General features: G+C 48.4%; 1 protein-coding gene across 1 annotated transcript in view; it reads left to right on the plus strand.

The window, feature by feature from the left end:
* The window catches only part of LOC147725648 (dedicator of cytokinesis protein 2-like), a 1712066-nt gene that overhangs the window by 867827 nt on the left and 817795 nt on the right, over positions 1-26444 (plus strand). The window contains exon 27 of the mRNA XM_086964476.1: positions 56-160. Within this exon, the coding sequence (XP_086820602.1) occupies positions 56-160 (105 nt within the window). The remainder of the gene's footprint in view (positions 1-55; positions 161-26444) is intronic.

A 26444-nucleotide genomic window follows, 5' to 3' on the forward strand; every position in this document is an offset into this window, starting at 1 on the left:
CACACCCAGACTGCAGGCATTTTCATAAAACTCTTCAACATGACAATAACCCTAGGGGCATGTCAGCAGGGATGATGAGGAGGGCAACGGAGAGAGCCTGGACACAGAACTGCTGAAGCATCCGCCGAAGCAGACATCTGGGAAACAATCTGCACCAGGGGTAAGTCAATGGCAGGAACTATGAAAGGGGCCAGACGGGTTCCACCACTTGCCAGACAGCGGTGATAAGCCGCGCTCTACAAGTATTGATTGATTGATTAATTGATTGATTGATTGATTGATGGCCTCCAGAAACATTGTCATTGAACATGTGCATGAAATAAACAAGTGACCGCTGCAGACAATCACCAGGGCCGGGTCTGGACAATATGAACATTAGCTGCCTGGTCCAAGCGGCGCAGTCCTCTGTGGCCAACTGAAAGATATTGCAAACCTACTGGAGTGTACGATGCATCAACAGGACAATAGCAAAATACAAAGTCATGGTCCTGCAGAGCAAATCAAAAGTACGAATCATGTTCTACCTGTGTACTGAAAACTGGGATGACTTACAGCAAAGCGCACTTGTCTTATGCTGAGCAGAACTTCATGTAGTGATTAATTTGAGCCGGTGGCTTCCGGTGCTTGGCATTAGCACTTAATTGTCAGCACCGGCACCTACGACAGTCTGCCACATGGTGGCGCTGTCTGTTTAATTTAGGTATGAGCCCAACAACAGCTGTTTATTGATACAAAACACATTAGCAGTGACTGATAACCTGCTACCCGCACCATTCTGATAACTTTTGGGGCCTGGAATAGCATGAAGTGTCACACTTGTAAAAGTGTGGCGGGCAGTAGTTGTGTTGGGCCAAGCTCCAACACAGGAATCCCCCGGTGAGCTCTGGGTGAAGGTGTTTTCAGGTTTCTCAGGCTTATGAACCCCCATGGCAGTAAAATCTATATCTCTGACCTGACTAAAAACCACAACAGAAAGTACCAAAGAAGGTCAAACAGAAATAAGCGTCGACCATGACTGCTTGACAAGCAAAGACAGACTGCAGAGCTAATAACAGAAGATTGCTTCTCATGTGAGAAGACAGATTCTTCTAATAGAACCCTGAAGTGAGAGAAGCACTCTTCTGACATTGAACCTGTGATCAAGTAGGTGCTTACCTGTCAGAGATACATTCAGGAAGATAAGCTCACCTGTCAGAAACACATTCAAAACAGATGCTCACCTGTCAGAGATACATTCAGAAAAAGATGCTCACCTGTCAGAGACACATTCAAGAAGAGATGTTTCCCTAAAATATAAACATTCAGGAAGTGATGCTCACCTGCCAGACATATATTCAAAATGAAATGTTCATCTGTCAGACATCTATTCAAGAAGAGATGCGCACCTGTCGGAGACACATTCAAAAAGAGATGTTCACCTGTCAGAGATACATTCAAGAAGAGATGCTCACCTGTCACAGATACATTCAAGAAGAGATGCTCACCTGTCAGACATACATTCAAAAAGAGATGCTCAGCTGTTAGACATACATTCAAGAAGAGATGCTCACCTATCAGACATACATTCAAGAAGAGATGCGCACCTGTCACAGATACATTCAAGAAGAGATGAGCACCTGTCACAGATACATTCAAGAAGAGATACTCATCTGTCACAGATACATTCAAGTAAAAATGCTCACCTGTCAGACATAAATTCAAGAAGAGATGCTCACCTGTCACTGATACATTCAAAGAGAGATGCGCACCTGTCAGTGATACAGGGATGCTCACCCATCAGAGACACATTCAAGAAGAGATGGTCACCTGTCAGACATACATTCAAGAAGAGATGCTCACCTGTCAGACATACATTCAAAAAGAGATGAGCACCTGACAGAGATACATTCAAGAATAGAAGCACACCTGTCAGAGATACATTCAAGAAGAGATGGTCACCTGTCAGAGATACATTCAAGAAGAGATGCTCACCTGCCAGACGTACATTCAAGAAGAGATGCTCACCTGTCAGACATACATTCGAGAATAGATGAGCACCTGGCAGAGATACATTCAAGAATAGAAGCGCACCTATCAGAGATACATTCAAGAAGAGATGGTCACCTGTCAGAGATACATTCAAGAAGACATGCTCACCTGTCAGACATACATTCAAGAAGAGATGCTCAGCTGTCAGACATACATTCAAGAAGAGATGAGCACCTGCCAGAGATACATTCAGGAAGAGAAGCACACCTGTCAGAGCTACATTCAAGAAGAGATGAGCACCTGTCAGAGATACATTCAAGAAGAGATGCTCAAATGTCACACATGCATTCAAGACGAGATGTTCACCTGTCACAGATAAATTCAAGAAGAGATGCTCACCTGTCAGTAATACATTCAAAGAGAGATGCGCACCTGTCAGTGATACAGGGATGCTCACCCATCAGAGACACATTCAAGAAGAGATGCTTGCCTGTCACAGATACATTCGATCATCTGTCAAAGACACTTTAAAGATGAGAGGTGTACCTGTCAGAGATGCAAGGAGGCTTCCCAACAGCACTGGTGAGTCTATCTTATAAATTAAACAAACACAAGCATGCACCACTGGGAACCTGAAACACAGAACAACATTGAATACGAAAAGCTATTGTGCAAAAAACTCCACCCTATTCCCTCACTGTGACGGATTCCACTCACAGCAACTAACAAGATCAGGCATCACAGGCCAGAGTTCAGAGGAGAAGACAGAGGCAGACCTGCCATAACATGCCAGGGGTCAAAGGGGAAGACACAGGCAGACCTGCCACCACATGCCAGGAGTCAAAGGGAAGACACGGGCAGACCTGCCATCACATGCCAGGGGTCAAAGGGGAAGACACAGGCAGATCTGGAAGGAAGAGCAAAGTCAACAATGTCCACAAAGTGACCAGGGACTAGAAGAACACGAGGAAGGCTTTCTCATAGTCTGGTCACACATGTGGCAGCAAGTAACAGTTAATATTTGGTATTGTGCGGTATCAGTAGCTTCACAGCGCTGTTGTATCACTCCTCGGAATAATGGTTGAGGGCGTGCCCATGTTATTACGTGCACACGGGGGCAAGCCGCAAGCTCTCCCCGCCTACCTCCATAAAGTGCTTTGGCCCACGTAGCGTGGGTCGGAGTTAATAAATAGTTGTACTAGTACGTCTGGCATCAGAGCCGAGACACACCAGCACTACAAGACATCACGTTCTGTGTGTGCATATTTTAATGCGGCCTGGGCGTAGTTTGCAGAGTTTTGCTACGCGGAACTAAGCAAAGTTACAAAAAACTCAGCGAAGTTCCGCGAGTGGCAGAGTGCAGTGCGAACTGCAGTTTGTGGTGGTATTTCTGCCGCTCGGGTGAAAAGTCTACCCGAGCGGCAGCTCATGCTTGCGAACTTACCGTTTGCGATCGCAAACTTACCGTTCGGAATCACAAGCAGGGAAAAAACTTCACCTCACACTGCGAAACAGAATTTTCTGCACTCTGCGAGCACCATGGAGTGCGGAGTGCAGAAAACGGCTTAAACTCCGCAAACGGAGCGAAGTTCACCGCCCAGGCCTTGAGGCTGCACCACGCGGTCAGTGCGACGATCGTAGCGCTATCAGCGCAGTTCACCCGGTGCTCACAACGCAACCGACATTCCAGGTCTGTGTCAGCAATACTGCTAGCACAGACACAACAAGCACTGGGAGGTAAACTGAAGACGCACACCCTCCTGGAAGAAGAGCCAGAGATGGCAGAACAGGGGGCGGAGCTCCTGTCCTCCTGTGAATTCCTCGTAGGCTCAAAGACACAGACGTCAGACTGTGCCCGATATCTACGACCCTGCCGAGATCTGGCAGTCCCTGTAACCCAATAAGCGGCCCCAATAATGCATTATTGCATTAGACTTAATGTAATTGTTAGTACGGACAGGCAGAGCCTCCTTCAGGAGGAACGGAAAGCAATGCCTGAGGGCAGGGGGAGGCGGCTACGGAGCCAGAGCGCGTGACGCGCACCGGAAGTGGCTGATGTTAATAAAATGTCTTCCACCTCAGACAACATAATGACCTGATGGTGAACCCCACGGATAAACCTTTTTTCCGTTCCTTAGGGTACAGTGTATATTTTTGGGCATTGAGCTTCTGTTTGCATCGGTGATTATTTAAACTGTCCACATATCCGGTGCCATTGCAATTATGCGAGGGTGCAGTATTTCCCACATATTTAGGCCCTTCACAAGGATTGACTGGTTTTGCTGTCGCTTGCCGCTGTATCTGGGTGTCACGCTGGTACTAATGAGGTGAAACCTTTTTTCCAGATAATATTAACATGTGTTAAAATGGCAACATAATGCAACAATGCAAACACAAAATTCTCAGAATTGCGCCACATATTTTGCTTTCTTTTGCCACATAATTTTGTCCTCCGTTGCTGCATAATTCAAGTGGTCCTGCACATATCCAGATAATAATAACTGCTAGATAATAATGTCATACAAATGGCTGCATAAGTAGGTATGTTCCAGAATTTGTCTTTCTTTGTGGCATAAAGTAGCCAGCCCTGCTACATATCTTAGGGGCCGATTACGATGGCTAGAAGACCGCCACCTCCGGACTGCCGACCTGGCGGTGGCGGACTTCCCCCCCATCACCCTGAATATTCTCACTGCCAAATTAGGATGGCGTGGGAATGGGAAAGGTACAGCGGCGGACGGAAAGACCGTCCGCCGTGGTCCCGCAAGGCGGTCCTTTTCCGCCCACCTTGCAGGACCCGGTATCATGGGGTAATGGAGGTGGTGCCATGCACGCACCGCCGTGGGCATTATGATGCCTGTCTTTTGAGGCGAAGTTCCCACTGCAAAAGACAGGTGGAGAATGCCTTTGGAGGCCCGTTGTGGGCCCCCAGGAGGGGTGGGGGATGGTGTGCTGCACGTGGGGGTACTTATGATACCCCCCTGCATGTGCATGTACAAGGTGGCAGTTTTCTGCACTCTGCACTCCTCGGAGCTCGCACAGTGCAGAAAACTCAGCTTTGCGAAGTGCAGCGGAGTTTTTTTCCCCGCTCGCGACCGCAAACGGTAAGTTTGCGATTGCGAACTGTACGTTCGCGAGCATGAGCTCCCGCTCAGGTAGGATTTCTACCTAAGCTGCAGGAATACCAGCACAAACTGCAGTTTGCACTGTACTCCGCCACTCGCTGAACTTTGCGGAGTTTTGGGGTAACTTCGCAGAGTTTCACGTAGCAAAACTCCGCAAACTACGCCCAGGAATAATACCATGCCGCCCGCTTTATTTAGAGCACCCAGCCTGGTGAGTGTTTTTTCTCTGTTTCTCATCACAAGGGAAAACCTGGCAGTCACAGACACAAAAAAATTAACCCCCATTCCCTGGGAGAAAACTCTGGCCAGGCTGGTTGAGGACCTGACCTCCGCCAGCCTGATTGGATGATCGGGCCCCTTGCCCATTTTGCCGCATAATTAAAATGTTGCTGTCGGAAACTGAATGGCTATAGTAATTTGGGATGGGCAGTGCTCGCTGAGTGGGAGAGATCTTCCCTTTATCGCACCGTCAAGGATCCTCATGAGTCAAGCTATGAGCCCTTCACACCCCTGTACCCAGAGGGTGCGGTTATAACACAGCAGAACTGACAGGTGGCATTTAACTTCACCCTTCAGTGAAATCACAACCCAGAGTCTGGAGCTTTCACACCCTCCTGCCTGGTGTTTTTTCAGTGAGAGGTGAGAAAAAGTTTAGCTGCCCCCTTGCTGGTCCCCATCCATGACATGAAAACTGAGCCCTGTGCCTAATTTGTAAAAAACATAAGTGCCAGGGCCCTCATCAGGAGGCCGCTGCAGCTTGCACCACCCACTGCCCTGCCAGCGCTGCCAATGGTAGTACCAGCACAACTAACAACCAGAACACTCCTACAAGTGTGACAATTCAGCCTATTCCAGGCCTTACAAGCTATAAGAATGGCAGGTAATAGTCATTTTTTAAGTATACAGAATTAATAATTAACTGTTGTTGTGGTCATCTCTAAATTAGCCAGACAGCGCAACCTTGTGGCAGACTTTCACAAGTGCTGGTGTTGATTAAGTGCTGGTGCTGGGAACCAGAAACCACCAGCTCAAATTAAGGACTGGAAAAAACCATGATCATTCAGTCCCATTTACTAACTGCTACAGCTCCTGGCAACTCTGCATAGTCTCAGGTGGATCACTTACAGAATTTCGAGCTGCCAGAATATCGATGAGAAAATACCGAGTGACAGAATATCGAATTCCTATCTAAAAACAGGTAAGTACAAAAATATTGAATCCTAAATATCGTTGTAAATAATATAGTTTGCTAAAAAATCAACTTTTTAAATGTCTGAAAAGTAATATAAATTAATTAAATAATAAATATAATTAAGTAAAACATACTTAAAAATAAATAAAAAACGTTAAAATTAATAAATAATAAATGTAATGTAAAGAAAATACATGCATTTTTATTTTTTATTTTATATATATTAACTTAATAATATTAAAAATAGTTACTATTTTAATCATAAAATTATAAAACATTATTTAAAATATATTTACATATATGTAAATAAACCTATAAGATTAATATTTAAAAAATTAAATATGATATGGTTAAAATATTAAAATAAATATATATTTGTAAAATAATATTTTACACTACCTTATATAACAATACTAAAAACGTTGCATAGCGTAAAGGATAAAATTACTATTTCCACTCCAACAAGTGGTACAGTAGGGAAAGTGCTGGATAGAGGGTGGATAAAAATTACTATTCCCACTCCGGCGAGTGGAACAGTGGAAAAAGTGTTGGATAGCGGTTGGGTAAAAACTACTATCAGGGCCGGACTGGCCGTAGCGGGCACCAGGCAATCCCCGGGTGCGCCGCACCGCGGTTGGGGACCGGTTTGGGGCCCCTGGGGGCCATTTTTGTAACAGGGCCATTTTTGCAGCATAGCTTTAAAATCGGCCCTGTAACAAAATCGGCTGAAAACCGGCCCCGGCAAAGAGCTCGGTGGCACCCACAACCCCGTGCACTTTGCCAGAGCCGGTTTTGGTTCCCAGTCCGGCCCTGATTACTATTTACACTCCAGTGAGTGCAACAGAAGGAAAAGTGTTGGATAGGGTAGGGGTAAAAATTACTATTCCTACTCCAGTGAGTGCAACAGTAGGGAAAGTGTTGGATAGCGGGAGGGTAAAAATTACTACTCCCTCTCCAAAGAGTGCAACAGTAGGGAAAGTGTTGGATAGCGAAGGGGTAAAAATTACTATTCCCACTCCAGTGAGTGCAACAGTAGGGAAAGTGTTGGATAGAGGGTGGGAATAATGTACTATTCCTACTCCACCAAGTGTAACAGTAGGGAAAGTGTTGGATAGCGGGAGAGCAGGTGCACAGAGCCTCAGAGCAGGTGGACACCAGCAGTGCTTAATTTGTAAAAACTTGAGAGCCGGTGCCCAAAGTTGCGCCCAAAAGCCAATGCCCGGCGCTATTAAATGTGGGTGCACCGAATACCAAGGCTGGACTTCCTGAATGCATCTCATGCCTCTTTCGTCTACCACCAGACTCCCTCTATGTCCCTTTACCTCATTCTTGCAGGGTCCTGCTTCATCCTCAGTACCTCGCATCTTCCTCATCCTCTGTATTTCCACTTTGTGAGTTTTCCCTTCTCTTGCTCTGGGGGAACATGCTTGTCCCCAAGTACCGGCTCAAATTAAGTACCGGGCCCCAGAGAGCGGTCACCCAAGGGTACTGGAAGGGCACATCCTTCTCCTGCCACCAGCCTCCTTGAAGACTTGGCTCCACTCCCAGGCGCTGAGGCGCACGTGCCCTGACTCCCGAGAGAGCTGCGGGCGTCTGCCCCCCCCACCCCCCTACCTGCCATCGACCCGGATAATTCTTCTTACACTTCTAATTAAGCAAAGGTTGGCGCGTGCGTGTGTGGTGTGCGTGCGGGAGCGCGCATATTCATCTGTATGCAGTCTGAAGGTAAGGTCTGTGTGTGCCTGTGTGCAGGCAGCGCACATATGCGGCTGGATGCTGTGTGTGTCTGTAAAAAGTTAGGTGTGTGTCTGCTTAGGTATGGTGTGTGTCTGTGTACAGGCAATGCATATATGCGGCTGGATGCTGTGTGTGTCTGCGAAGGTATGGTGTGTGTCTGTGTACAGCTAGCACACATATGCGTCTGGATGCTGTGTGTCTGCAAAGGTATGGTGTGTGTCTGTGTACAGCCAGCACACATATGCGGATGGATGATGTGTGTGTCTGTGAAAGTTAGGTGTGTGTCTGTGAAGGTATGGTGTGTGTCTGCTAAAGTATGGTGTGTGTCTGCTAAGGTATGGTGTGTGTCTTTGTACAGGCAATGCATATATGCGGCTGGATGCTGTGTGTGTCTGCGAAGGTATGGTGTGTGTCTGTGTACAGCCAGCACACATATGCGTCTGGATGCTGTGTGTCTGCAAAGGTATGGTGTGTGTCTGTGTACAGCCAGCACACATATGCGGATGGATGCTGTGTGTGTCTGTGAAAGTTAGGTGTGTGTCTGTGAAAGTATGGTGTGTGTCTGCTAAAGTATGGTGTGTGTCTGCTAAGTTATGGTGTGTGTCTGTGTACAGGCAGCGCACATATGCGGCTGGATGCTGTGTGTGTCTGTGAAAGTTAGGTGTGTGTCTGTGAAGGTATGGTGTGTGTCTGCTAAAGTATTGTGTGTCTGCTAAGGTATGGTGTGTGTCTGTGTACAGGCAGCACACATATGCGGCTGGAAGCTGTGTGTGTCTGCTGAGGTATGGTGTGTGCCTGTGTGAAGGCAGTGCACATATGCGGCTGGATGCTGTGTGTGTCTGTGAAAGTTAGGTGTGTGTCTGCTGAGGTATGGTGTATGTCTGTGTACAGGCAATGCATATATACGGCTGGATGCTGTGTGTGTCTGCGAAGGTATGGTGTGTGCCTGTGTACAGGCAATGCATATATGCGGCTGGATGCTATGTGTGTCTGTGAAAGTTAGGTGTGTGTCACTGTGTCTGCTGAGGTATGGTGTGTGTCTGTGTACAGGCAGCGCACATATGCGGCTGGATGCTGTGTGTGTCTGTGAAAGTTAGGTGTTTGTCTGCTGAGGTATGGTGTATGTCTGTGTACAGGCAATGCATATATGCGGCTGGATGCTATGTGTGTCTGTGAAAGTTAGGTGTGTGTCACTGTGTCTGCTGAGGTATGGTGTGTGTCTGTGTACAGGCAGCGCACATATGCGGCTGGATGCTATGTGTGTCTGTGAAAGTTAGGTGTGTGTCACTGTGTCTGCTGAGGTATGGTGTATGTCTGTGTACAGGCAACGCATATATACGGCTGGATGCTGTGTGTGTCTGCGAAGATATGGTGTGTGTCTGTGTACAGGCAGCGCACATATGCGGCTGGATGCTGTGTGTGTCTGTCCTTTGTTCCCGTTAGTCCACAGCATAAAAGCGTCATGCTTCTTCCTGTGTTTGACCCTCTCCCAGAACATGGACCAAGTGCTTGGGTCCATCCACTGCTCCCGTTATAGGAGCTACTTTTTTCTTTGTCTTTAAGCACTCCACACGAGTGCTGGTGTTTTCACTCGCTTCATCTCCTCCTTCCCGCCACAACCCTGTTGATTCGTTTTCTTTGTAGATCGGCTTTATTATTCACCAAACTCGCTGAGCCTGCAACATGATAAGTGATGTAAACTTACCCCTTTGACCTCATCCACTTACGCACATATCAAGAAAATAAATGGCCTTCCTGCTTGGGACTCAGTTTTCTAAATGCACCTGTTTTAACTCGCCTATTATTCATTTCCTAAACACCGCTTCATGATTCGTTGTAAAGGAAATGTACTATGTACCTATGTACTAACTCACACTGCAAAGATCTCTTGCCCTCGCTTTTCAGTATTAGGGCACACAGGTGAACTGCATCATTACTAAAATGAGCAATAGCTGCTACAATGCGCCACGAGACACACATGCATCTCTTGGCACTATGTAGTAGACAGGGTACAAGTTGAGGGTAGACTGCGTCTACCCACTATTTTCAAAGGGTGATCGCAGTCTACCCTGCCAAGAGATTGGGCCCCTCAGAAATATGGTAAGCTTGTCTTGGTGCAATATTTAGACACCGGGACACATTCAGCAGTGCCTGCGCGTTGTTTGCTTTTGTTCCAAGCAGCAACGTACAGGCGGGGAAGGGGCTTATCAGGTTCCAGCTGGGCCTATAACAAAGGTCGAAGTTAAGGGGCCATCAGGCTTCCTTTTGTTGGAGTATCCTGGCTGGGAGCTATCAGGAGTCTCACATCTACATGAAATGGAGGAGAAACAAAGGCACGCAGCTTAACACATCACAGGTGCTTAAGAGGCAGGCATGCTTCTGACTTTGTTCAGTCCTGTTCTATAAGAGATATGCATGTGTGTGTAGGAGTGTCAGATGTGTTGGTCTGTCCCAGTAATTACACAAACAACAATTCAAACGCCACTATTTTGTTTTGTTTCTTTTACTGCGCTATAGTGCTACTAATCCCATGCAGTGTGTCAGGGCGCTTTATACGTACACATTATACATTGACAATAAATGAGGTGTTTAAATCAAGGGATTGTTACATAAGACAGGGAGAGTTGTAAGGTGTAGGAGCCACATGTCCTTCTTGGCTCACTGTGCTATATTAGAAGAATTACAATTTGTGAACTGCAAGTAACAAAAGGATCTCCGTGTTCAAAGCACTCACTTGCCCATTTAAATACAATAAAATGCTGTCATCTGCGCGTTACATAATGTGCTTACAGGAGACCTATTAACCCTCAATGCTACTTTGTTTTGTCTGGTCATTACCTGGTAAAAGTAATACAGTTGTGCGACTCATCGTTCACTGGGAAATGCCTGTGGTTTTAGCTCTACAAAAGGGGGGTGGTGATGGACGGAGCATCTGAACCAATCAAACGCTCACACCCAGTCAAAAGATCTGAGTTTGATCCATCACCGTTCTTTAGCCCACTCTGCCACCCCAGTTCAGACATGGCCATATGCAAATCAGTCTGACCCTGTGCCTCATGGGAACAGTCCAGCCCGAACTGCCAAGCCATGTCTTCCCTGGACCGGAAACAAGCTTCCGAGGACCGGTTTCTGGCATTCCAGCCGTCTTCATCCCGGCTTGCTTGAATCCAGTGGCAAAGTGAGCAAGGGACTCACGTCTGAGCATACCCTGCCACACTTATGGCGGCCAAAAGCGGTACAAAAAGGGGTGGTAATGGACGGAGCATCTGAAGCAATCAAACACTCCCACCCAGTCAAAAGATCTGAGTTTGATCCATCACCGTTCTTTAGCCCACTCTGCCACCCCAGTTCAGGTGGTTTTAGCTCAGCTCTTTGTATACAGCAGGGTGCAGGGGTGAGAGTATTGCCTGGAGCAGCTTGCAGGGGTGCCTGCTAAAGAGCAGTGAGCATTAGCCGCGCGTTAGGGATTGTTTAATGACGTGTCTTAACCAAAAGAGTTGGGGTGTTGGGTGTGTGTAGATGAGAGAGGGACATGGAATAAGGTAGAAGAGGGCTGGTAAAAATGGCCCTACGGCCTGCGACCTCATACTTAATTATCCGTGATCATGGGCACCTCGTCAACCCCCTGTAATACCACTTCTGCAGAACTGAAAGTAGGCCTTTTTAACACCACCCGGTTACCTACATTTTGCTCGACAGAGTCACCGGCTGGTGTAAGTCAATGAATATCAAATCAAATCAAATCAAAAAACATTTATATAGCGCGCTACTCACCCGGAGGGTCTCAAGGCGCTTGGGGAGGGGGGTCCGCTACTGCTTGAACAGCCAGGTCTTGAGCTGCTTCCTGAAGGCGAGGTGGTCTTGGGTCAGGCGGAGGTGGATCGGGAGGGAGTTCCAAGTCTTGGCAGCCAGGTAGGAGAAGGACCTTCCTCCTGCTGTGGCTCTTCGGATGCGGGGGACGGCGGCAAGGGCGTGGCTGGTCGATCGAAGCTGGCGGGTAGGAGTGTAGAAGTTGAGGCGGCTGTTGAGGTATCTTGGCCCTTGGTTGTGTAGGGCTTTGTGTGCGTGGGTGAGGAGACAGAAGGTGATTCTCTTGTTGACCGGGAAACCAGTGCAGGTCTCTCAGATGTCCGGAGATGCGGCTGTGTCGGGGGATGTCGAGAATGAGTCTTGCTGAGGCGTTCTGGATCAGCTGAAGTCTCTTCTGGAGCTTGGCGGTGGTTCCGGCGTAGAGGGCGTTGCCGTAGTCCAGTCGGCTGGTGACGAGGGCCTGGGTGACCGTCTTCCTGGTCTCGGTGGGGATCCACCGGAAGATCTTACGTAGCATGCGCAGGATATTGAAGCAGGACGAGGAGACGGCATTGACTTGTCTGGTCATGGAGAGGGAGGAGTCCAGGATGAAGCCCAGGTCGCGTGCATGGTCTGTCGGTTTGGGTGCGCTGGCCAGGGCGGGGGTCCACCAGGAGTCGTCCCAGGCGGAGGGCGAGGAGCCCAGGATGAGAACTTCCGTCTTGTCTGAGTTCAGTTTCAGGCGGATGGTCATCATCCACTCGGCTACGTCTGTCATCCCTTCGTGTAGGTTGGCTCTGGCGGTGGCTGGGTCGTTGGTGAGGGAGAGGATCAGCTGTGTGTCGTCGGCGTAGGAGATGATGTTGAGGTTGTGTTGGCGTGCGATGGCTGCGAGGGGGCTCATGTAGATGTTGAAGAGGGTGGGGCTGAGCGATGATCCCTGTGGTACGCCGCAGATGACTTCGGTGGCTTCTGATCTGAACGGTGGAAGGCGGACTCTCTGAGTCCTTCCGGCGAGGAAGGAGATGATCCACTCCAGTGCCTTCTCCTGGATTCCGACGTTGCTGAGGCGTTGCACTAAGGTGCGGTGGCAGACAGTGTCGAAAGCCGTGGAGAGGTCCAGGAGGATGAGGGCCGCTGTTTCTCCGTTGTCGAGCAGGGCTCGGATGTCATTGGTGGCTGCGATGAGGGTGGTCTCGGTGCTGTGGTTGGTCCGGAAGCCAGACTGCGAGAGGTCGAGGGATCCATTCGTCTCGAGGAAGGCGGCCAGCTGCTTGTTGACAATCTTCTCAATGACTTTGGCCGAAAACGGGAGGAGCGAGATGGGGCGGTAGTTTTTGAGTTCGGTGGGGTCCGCTGATGGTTTCTTCAGTAGAGCGCTGAGTTCGGCGTGCTTCCAGCTCTCCGGGAAGGTGGCGGTGTCGAAGGAGGTGTTAATGATGCTCCGCAGGTGGGGAGCGATGACAGCGTCGGCCTTGTTGAAGACGTGGTGAGGTCAGGGGTCGGTTGGAGATCCGAAGTGGATGGAGTTCATCATACGGATGGTGTCTTCGGTGGTGATCTGGGTCCAGGCGCGGAAGGAGGTGGTGGGGGGCGTTGGTGCCAACGTGGGGAGCGTTGGTTGCGTGCTGAAGCTGTTGTGTATGTCTGCGATCTTGTTGTGGAAGTAGGAGGCGAGGGAGTTGCAGAGGTCTTGCGATGGGGTGATGTCGTTGTTTCCGGCATTGGGGTTGGAGAGCTCTTTAACGATGTTGAAGAGTTCCTTGCTGTTTTGTGCGTTGTTGTCCAGTCGTTCCTTGAATGTAGTTTTCTTGGTGGCGTGGATCAGTTGATGGTGTTTTCGAGTGGCGAGCTTGAGGGTGGTCATGTTTTCTGGTGTTGTTGGGTCTCTGCGCCAGGCTCTTTCGAGGGCTCTGCAGTTCTTCTTGGAGCTCTTCAGTTCGTCGGTGAACCATGGTGCTTTCTTACTGCCGGGTCTGATAGGCGGGGTCCTCAGTGGGGGGAGGTCGTCTGCGCAGGTGCTGATCCACTTCGTGAGGTTGTCGGCGGCCTGGCTGGGGTTCGCTGAGCTGGTGGGAGGGTGCTGGCTCAGGGATGCGGCGAGCTGGTCGGCAGTGATCTTGTTCCAGCTCCTGCGTGCAACCTGTTGCTGGTGATGGTGGATCGTGGTTCTTCTGAAGCTGAAGTGGATGCAGCTGTGGTCCGTCCAGTGGAGTCCGGTGGCGTGGCTGAAGACGATGTCCTTGCTGGATGAGAAGACGGGGTTGAGTGTGTGTCCGGCGTAGTGGGTGGGAGTGGTCACCAGCTGCTTGAGTCCGAGGTTGGCGAGGTTGTCCAGCAGAGTGGTGGTGTTGCGGTCGTTGTTGTTCTCCAGGTGGAAGTTGAGATCCCCGAGGAGGATGTCGTCAGCGGAGGGGAGGGCGTGCGGGCAGATGAAGTCGGCGATGTCTTCGCTGAATTGTGTGCGTGGTCCTGGGGGTCTGTAGATGAGGGTGCCTCTGAGGGTGGTCTTGGGGTCGGTGTGGATATGGAAGTGCAGGTGTTCGGCGGTTGTGAGGGTGTTGTCGGTGTTGGTCGTGATGCGGATGGTGTTCCTGTGGACGATGGCGATGCCTCCTCGGGTCTGATTGCCGCGGTCCCTCCGGGTGATCTTGTATCCGTCCGGGATGGCGATGGCGATGTCAGGCGCTGAGGAGGCGTTCATCCAGGTTTCAGTGAGGAAGGCGACGTCTGGAGATGTGGTGTCGAGGAGGTTCCAGAGTTCGATGGCGTGTCTGTGGACGGAGCGAGTGTTGAGCAGGATGCACTTCAGGTGGTTGCTGCTGGTGCTCGGCCTGGTGGGTGATCGTGTAGTGCAGGTCCGGATGCAGGTGAACTTGCAGGAGTGGCAGCTGAAGGGTCCGTGGGTGCGTCTCGGGGTGGCTCGGTAGCAACCCGGGATCTGACCGGTGTTGAGTGCGTTGAGTTCGGTAGAGTCGTAGGTCCGGCGGGTGGGCTGGCGTCTGCGGGGGCCAGGGGTCCGGGCGCTGGTCGCGGTCCAGGCTAAGTGCGAGGGAGGGAGGAGCAGCTGGGAGGCGGGAGCAGGGAGGGCACAGAAGGCAAAGGGGGCGTGTCCTTAGACACGGCGGCGGGAAGTGGGGAGCGGGGCGGGAGGGCACAAGGGAAAAAGGGCAGGGGAAAACGGCACAAGGGGGCACAGAAATCCGAAAAAGGGGGCAAAAGCCTAAAAAAGGCTACAAGGCAGCACAAATACCTAAACAAACACAGTAGCGCAGGAGGCCACCCCGAAAGACGGCCGGGGGCGTGGTCAGCAGGCAGGCAGGCTCAGCGAGGCTGAGAGGCAGCGGCAGGCGGGGGAGCACATGCTACAGCTGGTGGCCGTGCGGCGCGGGGGTGTCCTACGAGAATACGTCGTTGTAAACGTATCTATAGCATAGTTCAGATTTCTTCTTTCACTTTGAAACGCTGCAGCACTTCAGCTGCGCACGGCTCTCTTTCTCATATCTGCTTCAACTTATTAAGGGTGGGCAACATTTCCACAAAATCAGCCTTGAGGTTTTTCATTTTCGCTAATGAGTGACGGATGATTAATTTGTTTTTTTTCTTCAAAATCTTTGCACTGCTCCCACTTGTTTTAGTTAAACCCTGCAGTACTGTCTGTAATGTATCAATGTTTCCATTTCACCCTGCGTCAGGATCGCCATCTGTACCAGAGGAATCAATGACCTTTTTCACCTCAATCGACTGTAGATCAATACTGGTCAATAAAGGATGACTTGACAGTGATCTCACAGCACCGTCTGTCAACAGAACATGGGCAGGAGGCGTCCAGAAGGGAACGCTGTGCTGCTCGTCACATAGTTGATTCTCTGGGTCAGGGAGAAGGATTCAAAGGTGGCTGACGGCCGTGCATCTTTGTCATTTGAGGGCCGCCTGACCCCCTCTACCCTCCGGCCCCTTACACAGCAGCCGCAGCAACAGCAGCAGCAGCAACAGCAGCAGCAGGAGCAGCAGCAGCAGCAGCAGCAACAGCAGCAGCAGCAGCAGCAGCAGCAGCAGCAACAGCAGCAGCAGCAACAGCAGCAGCAGCATCAGCAGCAGCAGCATCAGCAGCAGCAGGAGCAGCAGCAGCAGCATTAGCAGGAGCAGGAGCAGCAGCAGCAACAGCAGCAGCAGCAGCAGCATCAGCAGCAGCAACAGCAGCAGCAGTAGCAGCAGTAGCAACAGCAGCAGCAACAGCAACAGCAGCAGCAGCAACAGCAACAGCAACAGCAGGAGCAGCAGCAGCAGCAGCAGCTTGACCTCCCGCGCCACCTTCTCGCCGTCCTCCCGCAGGTCGATCATCTTGGACCGCCTTATCCTCGGCGCTTACCGTGCAGCCCATCCCGCGCCTCGCCCCCACAGCTTTCTGCTGGACAGGGGGCCAGAGCTCGGGAGCAGCGGCAAAGGTATCCGCAGAGGGGAGATCCGGCCAGAGCTTTCCATAGTATGCAGCGCAGACGACGTGATGCACGAAAATGTACGTACATCTTATCAAGCATGTATGTCTGTCTTAAAGATTTAAGACAGACGTACATGCTTGATTAGAAGAGTACCGTCACGCGACACACCCACTCATGTCAGGCGATCCTGTACTGTGTCGCGACACATACTTTGGAAAGCTCTGGCCTATAGTGTGCAAACGAGGCCAGGTGCTGTTGTGGCCTATGGGCCATTCCCATCTAGTTGTCAGTTCTCACGGGGAGGGGGGGCAGCTCGTCCCAGAAGTGAAGCTATGTCATTCACCTTTCACCTGACCCCTCCTCCACCAGGACTTCACATTTAGGTTATAGTGGAGGGGATGGGGAGTGCACAAAGGCTGAAAGTCCTTGCTGGAAGGCCTGGTCAGTTACTGTGGCAATTTTCACCTCGACCTGGCTGCTTCAAATTTCATTAAGTAATCTTGCCCAGTTTATTTTGCGTACTTGTAGCATGTACTTGCTGTTTAGATCCCTGTTGTGTCTAGTCAGGTTTAACTCATCAATAATTTAGCAGAGAGGGTTTATGTGCCTGCTGCAAACACAGTGTGTAGCTTGCAGGTCAAAGATTTGCATTTTATGTAGAAAGGTCAAAGGGTTACTGCATAGACATCCTTTTGTTACTTGCAGCTTATAAATTATAATCACGGCCATTGGAATTATGCGGTAGGAAGGACCAAATTATGGGGCAGGTGACTAAATTTTGAGACAAGAAAAGACAAATGATGTAATTTTTTTGATGGTTTTGTTTCATTATTTTGTCACTTTATAACATTGTCATCCCAGTCTGGCAAAACGTTTCACCTCATTAGTATCCGTTTAACCATCAAATACAGCAATAACACCTGAAAGATGACCAGTCAACATTTGAGAAGGGCCTTCGAATGCGCAGGAACACGTGTCCACAAGTGTTTTGTAACTTTTAAACTGACTGAGCTAGAAACATTTTTTTTCCTTAAAATCTGAATATTATTCAGTAGACGAAGAATTAATTGGCAAATGCGGCAAATCCAGAATAACGCAGAAAGCGCAGTGTTTACTGAATGACATCCTTCCAGGGCCCCCAGTTATAATCCTTCGACTGCAGCGCAGTGCGCTATGAACCTGCATCAGGAGCCGCATGCAAACTGCAAAGCGTAGAAACTTATTTCGTTTTTAATCAATCTTTCTTTATTTTGATATTGCTAAAAAGGGTTCTTTGGTAGCAATAAAGTCTCATTAGTGCAGACAACCCCAACCACTGCGTTATGTTTTAATTCTTGTCTGTGTTTCGCCAGACCTAACACTCTTACATGTTATATCACCCAGTGTGAAAGATCTGCTACTTTTACACCTTGAAACCCTCATTGTCTTATGTAACATTTCCTATGAGTTGATTTACACACTTGTGTGATTCATTTTCTGTGTACAATATGGAGTATGATGTAAAGCGCTATGTCACCCTGCACCGGGACGCATAGAAAAAGGTTTAAAAAAATAGGTCAAATAGTGTTCTTTAAAGCAGAATTTTCACATGAACCGGCTCAAAAACCACTGCCTCTCTAAGAGAACTCACTAAATACTGAAGTTCTTTAAAGGTGTGAAAGTCAATGAAAACATTTGACCCCATTTAATTCAAAATGTGTCCCTATATGCTAATACTTATCTCCATGTTTCAGGGCTAGAATTGATTTGGTAAGGATGGGACCCATATTTCGTGGGCACTATGTTAATACCAAGAATTACTTACAATATCCAGTGGCACAATGTTGCCAATGACTGCATCCATATATATGTGATGGGGGACCCAAAGGTCAAAAAGCCATGGTTGTCCTCCGTAATGCCCAGAATTATCTTGCATATGGTAGCACCATCATTTTGCTACAGTTGTCCCATATGCCAATATATGCCAAGAATGATCTCCAATATGTCAGGGTCATCATTTTACCATCGTGCCTTGGAACGTTAGGCACACTGTTGCCGCCCTGCTATCAAGCTACTTTCAAGCCCCCCGCTGCTGTGAGACTTCGTAAAACTTCGAGGCAGCGTTAGCAATTCCCCTGAAAAATCCCTGAACCCTCTGCCACGGCAGACGCAGTTCACAGTCATCGCCCACACCATGAGTGGCACTGTTCAAGTGTGAATGTGGTTCCAGTGGGTCACTGGGACCATCCCTGGGGGAACATCCGTTTTTCTTCTTAACAGAATAAGAAGATTCCACACTTGATTCATATGACGTTTTACGGGTAAAAACGCCACCTGAGGAGTACCCACAAAATATCTAAAATAACAAATAACATTTCAGCTGTGCACCCATCCAAGTCAATTTTTTACTGTTTAAGTGCGGACACCACTGTTGGTCCCCTTGTCCAAGGAGCAGCACACAGCTGCACAGACCTTCCTCGCCATATGCCTTGAAGGCCGCCAGCGAGACATTATGGTCTATAGCAGGCAAATTTAATTCTCAGTCCTGATGATGATCCCGTAAGTTACTCGAGCTTGGGATCGAAACGTCGTCGACAATTGAAATTAGTACCACTACGGAAAATTGAGTATATATAATGTGGTCACAATTTTGTGCCCGCTTGCTTTATTATTTGACCAGTACAAGCTGCCTTAGCTCCAATTTTGCCTGAAAACAGTTTTATGTACTGTTTGTTTGACCTTTGTCCTATGTGTCGGGTGCAGGATTGCGTCCCGTTGTATATGATTCTTCCTCTGTGTATTACTCACTATTCTAAATATACTGCATATTAACATTCTTTGTCCAGCTGGATACTGAAAACATATATAGTACCTATTTAGGCCTATATTTAATTTTTTCCTTTATTCTCTTTGGGCCCGATTCACAGAACTAACTTAAGACAAAATCCTAAACTTACTACTTTTGGTATTCACAGAAGTTAGGATTTTTTCTTAAGTTTGCCTTAAAACAGAGTTAAGACAGACTTAAGACAAAATCCTAACTTAAGTCTGTCTTAAGTCTGTTTTAACTCTCTCTTAAGACAAACTTAAGACAAAATCCTAACTTCTGTGAAAACCAAAAGTAGTAAGTTTAGGATTTTGGCTTAAGTTAGTTCTGTGAATCGGGCCCCTTGTAAGGACCATTGTTTGCTTTAATAATCGACACCCGGGGTCCTTAGCTACTCATCGGATTCCCTTGTTTTTTGTAAAAAAACATTTTACCACTGGCATCCCATAGACAACAAACTACTTCCAGTGTGCCAGCACCAGCATTTTCCCATGGGCGCTTCATTCCATATGCCAAGAATTACCTCCGATAGGCCAGTGCCTGCATTTTGCCATAGTTTCCTTTGTACCAGGAATGATGTCCAGTATGTCCGCACCAGCGGTTTGTCACGCCTGTTCCATATGCCAGGAATTGCAGCGTATGCGCCTGCATTTCACCTAAGTACATCATATAGCAAGAATTACCGCCTTCGCTCTCCTTTATTCTCAGTCACTCTAGCTCACACTCGCTTTCACTCAGCTGAATTCACTCTCTAATGTTCACTTAGTCCCACTCGTTCCCACTCCCTCTGACTCACTCGATCTCACCCTCATCCACTCAGCACACATACACTCTCACTCAATATTTCACAGGGTTTTATTTTACTTACCTGCCTTCAGCTATTTGACCTGTTGTGCTTCTGATAATGGCTTTGGGTGGACTCCCAGGGCATGGACACAGCTTCTTCCAGCCTCAGGAACTGAAGCACAGAGTTGGGGTCTGCACAGTGATGCAGGGGCTCCAGCTGTCAGTTTCTTGCCTTTTCACCTCATCTTATCATGAGGTGGGGTGCGGTGAGTGAGGCTCCTGCCAACCCCTCTCCAGTAATGAGATGGGAGAGGGTGCGCTGACAGCTTGACTGATGGGTAGCCCTGGGCACGGTGGGACACAAGCGCCCAGGGCTACCAGTGACACTACAGCATGCCACTAATGGGGCCGCCTGGCAGGATCCAGGGGCCCAGAATAGGACTTTGCTAGTCCGGGCCAATTTAGCTGATGACACCGGTGCCTCTGTGCTCCTCTGCCAGCCATGGTCTTCTGCCTCTGGCCACAGCAAGGGGAGGCACATTATGTAGCATGCAGATGGCAGACTTTTATTTTATGTAGCTAGGTCTGTGGGTTACTGCTTTTAAGACTGGGATCCTTTACTTTCTTGCAGTTCATACATTGTAATCCTTCTAATATAGATCAGCAAGCTATGAAGGGCACGTGACTCCTACCCCTTGTGACCCTCACAATCTTATGTAACGCATCCTGTACATTGATTTACACACGTACGTGATTTACTGTTAATGTGTGCATGGGATGGAAAGCTCTCTCACGCCCTGCTTTGCGATGACTAGCGCCATAAAAGAAATAAAACAAAATAGTGGTATTTAAATTGTTATTTGTGTAAATACTGGGACAGACCTACTCATCAGACGTTCTTACAGTGCATGCATCTCTCTGATATACAGGGACTAAAGAAAGTCAAAAACATGCTTCTCTTGAGTACCTGTGAATTCATAAACAGTGTGCACGCGCTGCGGAAAGTGTGCCGGTGTCTGAAACCTACAATGAGGCAAATTCTGCATATTTTACAGGGGCCCAACTTGCTGACAGGGTGGAACGCATCCACCCTGTGAATATGGTGGGTGAACGCCTTTTTCCTGCGTGTACCATGTCGTGTACCCTAGGTGTGTGTCGATGTTCCGGATGTTCCAATGTCCCTGCGCAGATCGGGCAGTGGTGCCTGCTTTTTGCTGTGTCTCGTGCAGAGCGATACAAAAAGGGATGATGGACGGAGCGTTTGAGCCAATCAAACACTCACCCCCAGTCAACTGATCTGGGTTTAATCCATCACCATTCTTTAGCTCACTCAGCCACCCCAGTTCAGACATGTAAATGTAAATGTAAATGTATGTGTCTTGTAAAGCGCACTGCTGCCCTGAGGCGTCGTGGCGCTGTAGACCGCTGGGGAACCCGTCCTGGCTATCCCTGTGAGATGGTCCCTACTGGGTATCTCCAAGGTGAAACCAGGCATCCCCGGCGAATGTGGGGGGCCGTTGTGAGATGAGGCAAGCTAATGCCCAGAGTTGCCGAGTGTGATCCCTGGTTAGAGTAGGCACCGAGGCGAGAATTATCGAGTCCGCTGACCCTGGTCCATGACCTTGCCGCGTCGGGAATTGAACCCTGGTCCTGGGCCGTTCTCTGCTTCCGGGTCTGCCGCCTCTAACCAGTGAGCCACACCACTCTACTACATGGCCATATGCAAATCAGTCTGACCCTGTGCCTCATGGAACAGTCCAGTCCGAACTGCCAAGCCATGCCCTCCCTGGACCGGAAACAAGCATCCTCCTGGGACCGGTTTCGGATTCATAATCCTCATCAGCCAGGCTGTAGGGGTGATTACAGCGTTTCTGCAGACAACTGCTATGGAAGGGTTCTCCTGTCTCCTCAACACTTTGGGATAAACAGAAAATGTTCCAGACAGCTTTAGGTGTGGGACAGCATGACACATTTGCTACCAGAGTAAACCCCTGCTGGGCTGGAGAGAAACAGGGCCCCGGGACAGGAGGACAGGAGGCAAGAGAGGGGAGTTCTGCCCTATCACTTGTCACCAGAGCTTCTATCTGTGAACCTGGTATCACGATTTTGGATCGAACCAATGACACGCTGGGGGGGTGCTTTATCTCACAACACACAGTGGAGTACGACAGCCATAGAAATTACTTCTTGAATGGAAAATTTGATGTATACTTTGTGCCCCGTTGACCAAACCACACCAAGATTTCCAAGTAGCTGGATTACAGTGGTGTGAATCAAAATAGGCGTTTCATCGCAATCATTGCCTAAAGCTCAATGGGAATCAAACAGAGGTAATGACTGTGGGTAAAACCCCCACCATCTGGTCATCAGCCTGGTGGCCTGGGACACCGGGCCAAGAACCCACACCAAAATCAGAAGTAAAAAACCTTGGCGATTGGTTTGACTCCAAAATGACATTCGACAGCCAAATTCGTAAAGTAGCAGAAATGCTACAGGACCATGAAAACCCCTAAGAAAGATCCTTGGCCTCCTGCCACCTAATGTGAGGAAAACCAGAGTTCACGCCGTGGTAACCTCCCAAATGGATTACGGCAATGTACTATACATAGCGGCTTCAAAAAAGGGCTGTCCAAATTGCAAACGGTACAAAACGCGGCGGCCCGTCTGGTACTAAGCCTTCCGAGAAGAGCCTCTGCTAAGAAAGCTCTGGCCAACCTACATTGGCTTCCAGAGGAAAAAAGAATCGTTTTTGAGGCAATGTGCCACCGTCACAGCATCCTATCAAGAAAAGGCCCACGGTACCTGCCACCACTGTTAACACAGTACACACCAGGCCGGATTTTAAGATCCCAGGGTAGGGCATTGGTGACAGTACTGCGATTTTTAAAGCTAGAATGGGTGCACGCTCCTTCAGATATCTCGCGGCAAAAGCGTTGAAGACTCTACAAATGGACCTACGAACGGAACAATGCGAAACCAGATTTAGCAAACAACTGAAGACATGGCTATTCACAACTACACACTAAAATACAGATACTGGGCATGATATGTAATTGCCTCCCGAATTCCTTAAGAGGGACCGATTTAGCTCAGGGACACACCGGGGGTGTAACCATGCGCTCTACAAATGGCTAAACTAAACTAAACTATCGATCACGCCTGTGATGCTGTTTCATCTATACAAACGTTCCCATCTGGACTCTTGAAATGAATGAGATGTTTGTGGTTTTGTAAAGTTGATTGTGGTGCCAACACTGCACTTTTTCAAGGCTCCATAACTGGTAAACAAAAGACACAGGTGGGGTAATGCGGTATTTGTAAAGCGCAAACAATTACCAGGGCCGGACTGGGAGCCAATACCGGCCCTGGCAAAGTGCTCGGCCAACCCCACCCCCCCCCCCCCCCCCCCCCACCGAATGGGTTGGGGGGACGGCAAAGCTGTTTTGCAGGGCCAAATTTGTTACAGGGCCGATATTGCTGCAAAATTGTCCCTGTAATAAAAACGGCCCCCCCAGAGGGCCAAAACCGGCCCCCTCCCTGGCAATCCACCAGGGAAACACCCGGTGCCCGCTACGGCCAGTCTGGCCCTGACAATCACCCCTAATGGTGTCAAGGCACTGGGGGCCATTGGGAAGATTAAGTGAGCTAGTGTCCAGGGTCACATGGTGTTGGGCTGACCTGCCACCGGCACCAGGGATCGAACTGTGAGCCCCTGTGTTCCAGAGTCAGCTGCCCTGGCCGCTGCGCCATACCTCTGAGGTGAGACGCACCTCTGAGGTGAGACGCAGCTGAGGTCAATTCAGCAGTTTGAATCTGTGCTTTGCAGCGTCAAAGCTTTAGTAAATTCCCTTGGCATTTGACGTAGCTGCCCATGAATGTGGTGGTCACAGCGCCTTGTGAGGGTAGAGAAGGCGCTATAAGTGCAGAGTCGCCTAACTTCAGAAAGAGCGCCTATCAGGAACATATCTAGAGGTCCTGGCTGAGTTCCGCATCACCCTGAAGCTATCCTCTTAATAAAAAGAATCTATATTTTGCCTTTTAAGACAGATTCCGATTTTCTTCCTGATCCATGTTGGGTTGAGCAATGTTTGTTTCTCATCCATCTCATCCTCGTGAAGGTTGCACATGCTCCTGTCTTTCCTTTGCCAAAGGGATGTGGGTAGATTTGTCTCTGCACAGCTGACTAGTGCCAAGTTCAGAGGACCTAACCTGGCCAAACACACCCAGAGTGATTCGCTCGACTTACATGTGTGTGTTATAATGTGTCATGTGTGAAGTGCGTCAGACGTTTTAAATGTTGTACCGCTGTTCTACACACAGACGCTGCACAGGAAAGACACGCCACCCATGTCTGCGCAGTGCGTCGGTGCAAATCACGTTTTTTAAAGTTGAATTCGATTAAATGTAAAGCAAATGTAGCAAAGCGCACAGATTTGGTGCCAATGCACAGATGCAAAGAACCCACAAACTCCACAAAGTTTGAAGTTGAGCACATGCCTTTGCAACACTTGTAAATAAATAAAACTTTGCACATCCTACCTCCAAGCTGCGCTGGATGAAAGGCAGAGCGTGACACCCCAGATCAGCTCTCTTGTGGAGGTAGATTCAACTGAGTCCTCTGTCATCCCTGTGTATTCGTCCGCCTCTGCGTTCTTTATAATCAGTTCTTTTGTGAGGCCCTCAGTCACCGAAAAAAAGAGTTCAGAACTCGGCTATTATATGTTATTCCAGTCCAGCTCTGCCCTCCCCATGCCTGCCGCCAGCAGCCCAGGAGGAAAGCCGGCCAGGGCACCCAAGAGCTGTTTACGGCAATGAAAATAGAATATTGCTTTTCTTTTTTTCTGCTCTATTTTTCCAGCTTAAAATAACTTTTAAGAACATGTTTCTTTTTTGTACTTCTCAGTTAGAGACAAACTAGAGCCGCATGTTTCTACACTGCTACTGCAGCTTTAAAAAATTTTTTTTTTAAAGAAAACTGTCTCGAACTGTTTATAATACCTGTTTGTAACAACTATCTAACATGTTTTTGATGTGCCTAATTTTGCACTTGAGGTTTTATTTTTATTCTTCATGTCATATGAAAGAGCTACGCACCAAGGTTTTAAGGGGTTTGTGGGACTGGTGATGATGTGACTGTGTATTATAGGCGGGGCCGCTGCAATCATGCCGCAGGAGAGGGCCAATTATGTGGCAGGGTTTAGTAAATTATGCAGCAAGAAAGGGCAACTTATGCAGCATAATGCAGCACATTTTGTAATGATTTACTTTATTATTTTATAATTTTTACACTAGGTAACACTGTCTTGGCATTGGTTGCTCCTCATAAATACCAGGTTAACACCAAATGTAGCAACAAGCGACAGAAAGGTGGCCAGTCAACCCTTGCAAAGGACCTTCCCCTGTGCGGCAACACATGTCAATGTGGTTTGAATTATTTAAGCTAGAAACTAAATTGTTTTTGGTAATATCCATAGATTCTGCAGCAGATGATGGATTATGTGTCATATGCAGCAAATCTATAACTATGCAAATATTGCTGCACAAACGCATAATTCCGGTGGCCTTTATTAAATGGGATAATGTGCCCCCTTTTTTGAGAGTGTGTCATTATTGTGCCACACTTTGTTAGTGCTATGCCTACACTTGTAACACTTCTTAAGGGTGTGGCAGATGTTGGTGAAGTTGTGGACTGAGACACGAGTATCTTTAAAAAAGCTCATGCTCGGGGTTCACTTGAAGGCCGAGGCATTCCTGAGACCCTGGACCCCTTTGTCCCAGAAACCTGGACCCAGTGCTCTGATAGCTCTGCCTCTGGGCACCTCCTGATGAAGGCTGGTTTTCTTTATCAGGATTGAAACAGGGGGGTCAGATCTAGGAATATCTGGCCACAAAATGCTAGACGCGAGTTGTGACCAGGAAACATTTGTAAGAACCAACTTATCTACTAATAAGTTTGTTCTTAAAAATCCAAATCATAGGTCACCATCCATCCTACCTCATGAATATTAATGAGGTAGGTTACAAGTTGGGAGTTACTATGATTGGGAGTCATCAGAAGGATCCTTAAAGGAATGAGGGCTGCGTTCAAGTAGTAAAGTTGACTGTTTCTTTGTTTAAGAGCTGGTAGGGGTCACAATCTGTTTTTGACATTCACAAAGGAGAAGGGATCCCACAGGGAATCCTTCCCTTTTGAGAATGCAATACCACCTCCTTTGAGGTGTCTGTAAAGTCACTGCTTGCAGCCAGATTTTGGTTGAAAACACTGGTACATTACATACTAGTTTGGTAATGGAAGGGTCGCCTGCAGCCCACCCCTTCGAGATACCGAATCAGCAGTGGTGAAATTGAGAAAATTGTACTCCAGGAACCCCTAAATTGGGGTCAAGATGTGGCAACAAAAAGGCCATGGAGTCATGAGGGCTGGAGGTATGAAAAGCTGAGTCTAGCAGTCAACTTATACATTTATGGGTTTTTTAAACTCTGTGGTAGAGAAACTAGCAAAAGTGACAAACCCACAAGTAAATCTATTCTGTCTTAATTGGGCACAAAGGCTGGTTTTTAAAATTTCCGATGAGGTTAAGGCACCTGCTGCACAGATC

The sequence above is a fragment of the Lissotriton vulgaris genome, chromosome 3_2 (assembly GCF_964263255.1).
Source record: "Lissotriton vulgaris chromosome 3_2, aLisVul1.2, whole genome shotgun sequence".
Lineage (NCBI taxonomy): Eukaryota > Metazoa > Chordata > Amphibia > Caudata > Salamandridae > Lissotriton > Lissotriton vulgaris.